At 45.6% G+C, this 6,033-nt stretch overlaps 1 protein-coding gene across 1 annotated transcript; it reads right to left on the reverse strand.

Moving 5' to 3' along the window:
- Positions 1-1,606: 1,606 nt before the first annotated feature.
- On the reverse strand, positions 1,607-5,064 carry TNFSF9 (TNF superfamily member 9). The gene is made up of 3 exons (XM_003762879.4): positions 4,683-5,064; positions 3,895-3,925; positions 1,607-3,285 (listed from the first exon to the last, which is right to left on the reverse strand). Exons 1-3 carry the CDS (start codon positions 4,875-4,877, stop codon positions 2,825-2,827), a joined length of 687 nt encoding a protein of 228 aa, XP_003762927.1. The 5' UTR covers positions 4,878-5,064; the 3' UTR covers positions 1,607-2,824.
- Between the last annotated feature and the right edge of the window lie 969 nt (positions 5,065-6,033).

The following is a 6,033-nucleotide window of genomic DNA, read 5'->3' on the forward strand; positions in this document are numbered from 1 at the left end:
CCATACTGGTTGATTTTTGAATGAGGAAGTAGAAAAGAGGGAAAACCTTGGTCCTAATATAATAATTAGTTGAAATATTCATTTCTCATTGACAAAAAAGAAGGAAGGAACGAGGTAAGGAGAGAGGGAAGGAATAATGCATTTATTAAGAGCCTAGTATGTGCCAGGCACTGTACTAAGTGCTTTACAAATTTGTTTTCATTTAATCTTCACAACAACCCTGGAAGATAAATGCTATTATTATCTCCGTTTTGTAGGTAAGGAAATTGAGGCAGATAGAAACTAAGTAATTTGCTCAGGGTCACACAACTAGAAAGTAACTGAAGTCATATTAAACTCGGGTCTTCTGATTCTAGTTCACTCCAGCACTTTATTCATTACAAAATCTGGTTCCTATGAAGTTTCACCCAATCATCCCCAGTGCTAGTGTCTCCTATAAAAATGATCTTGTATTTATTTTGCATATTTGTGTCCATGTTGTGGACATATGTTGTCTCTCCTTATAGAATGTAAACTTATGAGGTTTTATACATATTATATCATTTTTGGTTTTATAACCTCAGTTCCTCATACGGAAGCTATTTGAAATATAGCAGAAGTTTGAGAAATGCTAGTTGATGGATTGCTAGAAAGAATGTTGAACCTGGAAGGAACCTAAAAGGTCTAGTCCAACCTCCTCATTTTGCAGATGAGTAAAATCTCCCCACCATACCAAGTCCTAACTCAATATCTGATATCTCTTGCCCCCAAACACTTTCTTTGTTCAACACCTCATATCATGGCTATGAGCTTAACTGTTCTTTGAGTGTAATTAAACTTTTTTTCCTACCTATATCTGCTCCCCACAATTAGTTAGCCAATTAGTCAATAAACATTCAGTCAACTATTATTAAGTGCCTTCTATGTGTCAGATACTATGCTAAGTAACTGGGATACAAAAAGAAGCAAAAGTCAGTCCCTGCTCTCAAGGAACTCACAATATAATGGGAAGATGACAAACAAATATATAGACATATAATTATAAATAGGATAAATAGGAAATAATTAACAGAGGGAAGGCACGAGCATTAAGAGAGGTTGGGGAAGGCTTTCTATAGAAGGCAGAATCTGATTTGAAGCATTTGAAGGAAGCCAGAGAGGTCAGAAGCATTCCAGATATGGAAGACAGACAAGAAAAAACATGGAAGAAAGTCAAAGAAAATGCCCAGAGCTGAGATGGAGTATTTTGGTTTTAGAACAGCAAGGAGGTCAACATTCCCCCCTTTCTGGAACATCCGTCCCTCCTCCTTTCAGGTACATGGAGGCTTTGCCCATTTATGACCTTCTCTAGAAAGGACCCTCCCTAATCACTTCCCTCCTTTCTCTAAGACCCTCCAGGTTTGCTTGTAGGTTATCCTTCTCCTGGGGACACTGTGAAGGAGACTAGAGTTCTTTTCATTCTTATGAGTTATCATCATCATAAAAGCTAACATTTGTATAACATCCATTATGTCCCAGGCACTGTGCTTTACAACTATTACCTCATTTGATCCTTACAACCCTTGAGGTAAGTACTATTATTGTCGATAGATGAGGAGTCTGAGGCAAACAAATTAAATTTCTTAACCAGGGTCACACAGCTAATACATGTCTGAGGCAGGATTTGAATTCAGGTCTTTCTGACCCCAACACTCTAACTACTGGGCCAGTTGGTTGTACACAATACATAATTCACACACACATACACCTGTTTAAATACAGGTACTATGTATGGGAGGTTCCACAGAATAAAGTCCTGGTGTAATATTTCTATCTCTCCAAAGATCATCAGTCCAGAGCACAACAGAAAACAGTACAAAAAAGGATTCTGTTAATTGGCTAGGCTGGAAAATGATCTCTTAAAACCTGCTCTAATCCCTCATATCTTCCCACCTTGGACCATGTTTACCTGTTCGGAAACTTATAGAGTGAAGAGGATAAGAGGATGCACCGAACAAGGCATGTTATTGGCAGGCTCCTTACAGGCCAACTCTTCATTTTACAGAATAGGATTGAAAGCCCTTGATTGACTGATTCTATCCTATTGACCAATTGCAATCCGGAATCACCCACAATCACACAATGGATAAAATACAAAAAAAGAAAAAAAAAAAGTTTTCCATGGGTCTTCAGGATACCTTTATTTATTTTAGACACATTCCCCAGGACATGAGGGGGATAAATAAAGTAATTTAAAGTGCACTAGTCCAGAATAAATACACAGAGATATTCCAGAGTAATTGGCCTGGAGTTCCCTGGACCAGTAAACTCTTGCCCAAGTCTCTTCCTGAGACTGAGAATATGGGATCTCCAAGTACTTCACGTGAAGATCCCCATGAGGTAGTTTAGCACTCCTAGAAGCCAGCAGGGAAGAGGCAGCCTTTTGGCCCCAGTTCCTTGGTCTAGGAATGATCATATAAATAAATAAATAACGATTAATTTCTACAACTTTTCTTCCAACAATATTATGAATTAGACAGTGCAAAGATTATATCCATTTTACAGATGAGGCAAGTGAGGATGAGAGAAGTGAAGTGACTAGTCCAGTGTCACATAGCAAATAAATGCTAGAATCTATTCAAAACCAGGACTACTCTGCCTCTGTGAGGACTAGAATCAGCATGGCTCCTCCCATAGCCCTTCTATTGCCTCTTTCTGAGGCAAGTTTGGACTTGCAGAGAACTGCCGGCTGTTACACTGGGAATTCCCCAAGATTCAACCATAAAGTGAGGGGGTCCCCAAGTTAAATAAAACAAGAGCATCTCTGCCCTTCCTCCATCTTCCAAAGAAGACACCACAGTGTCAGCTAATTGATCACAGTTAATGTCCCAGAATCGGTTAAGGGCTGTCCCCCGGCCACCCAGAAAAGGCCAAAGGTATTGGCCCCTGACACCAGCTGCCAGTCCAGGAAGTCCCCTGCTGTGGCGCTCATGCTGAGCCTGAGCCGCTCCCCAGGATGCAGGAAGATGAGGGAGGACTCCGAGGTGGTGATGGTGGAAGTGCTGGAAGGTCCCACATCCAGGGAGAGATTCAAGACAGCTCGCTGTCCAAAGTCCTGCACCACAGTCACAAAGACCTCGACTGTACCTTGACTGTATGCAGGAACCACAACCTGCTGCAGCTTCAGGTGAGTGTAGACGAAGTAAAGCCCGGCGACTTTGACCTCCAGCTCTCCTTTATCAGCATCGTAATTCATTCGTGGGTCCAGGAACACACGAGAAAGATGAGGATCATTGTGCCAGCTCAGTGTCTGGTTCTGCACCAAGGCTGTCGGGGCCAGGAGAGAGAATCAGCCTCGCCTCAACATTCCCACAATCTCAAAATCAAATAAATTTAATATAGAGATTAGGGACTTGTGTCTGAGATATGGAGTAGCTATGTGGGGCAGTGGATGGAGCACCAGCCCTGAAATCAGGAGGATCTGAGTTCAAATGTGACCTCAGACACTTAACACAGCCCCACTGGCTGTGTGACCCTGGGCAAGTCATTTAATCCCAATTGCCTCAGCAAAAAGAGACTAGGGCGTCTCTATGACCTGCTCTGGAAAGAGGCCTGGATCGGGGGACACACACCCATCTGAGCTGGGATTGTTTCCTTGCCCCTGGAAGTAGATCCAGAAGCCACACTGCCCTTAAATAAGAGAGAAGAAGAGGGCATGGATCATAGGATCACAGATTTAGAAAGGGAGAGGGCAGAAAAGCCATTGAGTCCAACTCCATCATTTTACAGATAGGAAAAATGAGGTTTCAGTAGTTTGCCCATGGTCAGATAGCTGATAAATGTCTGAGGTGGCATTTCAAACCAGGTCTTCCAGATTCTAAATAAAGTGCTCTATTCACTACAAATAGAATGAAGGAGGGAGAGAATTGCACTTACCATCTTTCATCACCAGCTGGGCATAGGGGCTCTGGAAAAAAAGAAAGAAAGAAAGACAAGTTGAGAGCTAGATCCACGTGGGAATGTAGGAGAGACTTTTCTCCTTTCGTCTCTTCTAAATCACCACCAGGCTCTCACACAGCAGCCTATCATCAGTCATGGCCCCTTAAGCCCATTTCCCTTCACACTCATCTATACGGTCTCCTTAAGTGGTTGAAAGTCTAACAAACTCCAAGAGGAAAGAGTTCTGAGTCTTTTAGGGGAGCAGGTTGGATGAGAAGGGACTAAGCTGGGGAAGGGAAAAAAGAATGGGGGGAATGAGGAGGGGTGCCCCTAAGGGCGTCTAAAGAGAGAGAGAGAGAGAGAGAGAGAGAGAGAGAGAGAGAGAGAGAGAGAGATCCTTTGAGGGGTTTTGGAGGGGGAGGGAGCAGGGATTGAAAGAAGCCCCGAGTTCCTTTCCGGCCGGGGTGTATTTGGAGGGCATGGGTACCAGCGTGGGTCTCTGACAGGTTACTCAAGAGAGTTCAATGAGACCAGCATCCCTTCATGTGGGGAGTGACAGCCTTATTTTCCACGAGGGAGGGAGTTCAAGGACGCCAAAACCTTTTCATGTGGGCAAGTAAAGAAACTACGGGGTCCTTTCGTAGGGTTATGGGGGGCGGGGTGGGGGACGGCAGTGATCCTGTGTGGTCTTTCCCCATAGAAGGTGGAGAAATGTGGCCCACAGCGGTCCGAGAGGTGGGGAGAGAGCGGGGAAGGGGCCAGGGATGCCGGAGGCTTTCCCTTACCTGAGCAGGAAACTGGGGGGCAGAGAGCCCTTCGGCGGCGTGAGGGTGGGCAAGATTTGCCCTTAGAGTAGTGAAAAAGACCAGGGCTCCGCTTAGCAGCAGCAGGGCAGTCGCAAAAAACCAGTCCAGGACGCGGCAGGTGCGGGTCGGCGCCTTCGAGGTGCGATCTGGGTTCTCTGGGTCCGAAGGGCCCATGGCGAGGAAGGGACGAGTCCCCTCTGGCCAGGGAGGGCCAGTTTTATCCTCGGGACCAGGAAGTGCAGCCTTCCGGGGCGGGGACCCGACTCCCCTCCCTTCATTCACGCACTGCCAAGGAGGGGGTGGATCCCCGAGTTGATGTATCCAGCTCTGGGCGGAGATGGGGAAATTCTTGCTCCGAGCGGAGGAAAAGAAAACGACCGTGTTATGATTAAGGCAAAGCATCAGATTCAAGTATAGTCTAAGTGTGATTTAAGTTGTCGCTCTCTGTCCTGTCTAAAAAGAATCATAGAATCGATTTGGTCTCGATCTGCGTCTGCCCTTCGTAAAATTCTCACCTCTGTATCGGTCTTCTCTTCTATCTCTGTCTCTCCCCATCACTTTCATCCAGTCTCTCCACCTCTCTCTGTCTCCCTTTCAACTCTCCCACCCGGGGATGTACTGGCAAGAATTCAATAATTGGATCTTGAAGGGAAGAGAGAGGTACAAACAACACACTTTTAAATTTAGTTGGCATCGAGGTAGTTAATTAGGTAGCGCAGTGGATAGAGCACCAACCCTGAAGTTGGGAGGACCTGAGTTCAAATGTGACGTCAGACACTTAACACTTCCTAACCGCATGACCCTGGGCAAGTTACTTAATCCCAATTGCCTCAGCAAAAGTAAATCAATAAATTGGCATTAACATTTTCCCCAGCGCTTTAAGTCTAGAAAATCAACAAAACAATAAATGTTTTGATTTGGACCGTTTGCCGATTTGCGAGTTTTAAATGCTTATCCTGCAAATTCAACCAAAGACTCGGAGCTGTTCCAGTACACCCGACGTCCACCGCGTCCCCTCACCCCCCACCTCCTTCCAGTATCCTGGCTTCTCCAGGTGCCTGGGAGGGAGGGCGATTTAATGGAAGTCACAACGGGAGGAAAGGGGGAATGAGGAGGGGAGGTAGCTCAGCGAGAGGCGGCATGAGAAAGGAGAGATTTAAGATTCTCCCTTCCCGCTCCAGTATTTCCCTTGGGGGAGGGCTCAGAGAAGGCTCTCTCAGGGGAGTTCTACCGTAAGCAGCTCTCCAGCAATGAGCCATGCCCCTTCCAGCTCTCACAACCTCAGCCGGCCTCAACTGACTCTCACCCATTTACCCCTTTTGCTTAGTCT

Source organism: Sarcophilus harrisii, chromosome 1 (genome assembly GCF_902635505.1).
Source record: "Sarcophilus harrisii chromosome 1, mSarHar1.11, whole genome shotgun sequence".
Lineage (NCBI taxonomy): Eukaryota > Metazoa > Chordata > Mammalia > Dasyuromorphia > Dasyuridae > Sarcophilus > Sarcophilus harrisii.

What these genes read in the sequence shown, in the direction of transcription:
- TNFSF9 (XM_003762879.4), bottom strand. Translation starts at nt 4,877, where the DNA reads ATGGGCCCTTCGGACCCAGAGAACCCAGATCGCACCTCGAAGGCGCCG. An exon ending in CCCCCCAGTTTCCTGCTCAG is followed by an intron (nt 3,926 to 4,682) that starts GTAAGGGAAAGC and finishes CTTTTTTTCCAG; the next exon opens with AGCCCCTATGCCCAGCTGGT. An exon ending in CCAGCTGGTGATGAAAGATG is followed by an intron (nt 3,286 to 3,894) that starts GTAAGTGCAATT and finishes TGGCCCCGACAG; the next exon opens with CCTTGGTGCAGAACCAGACA.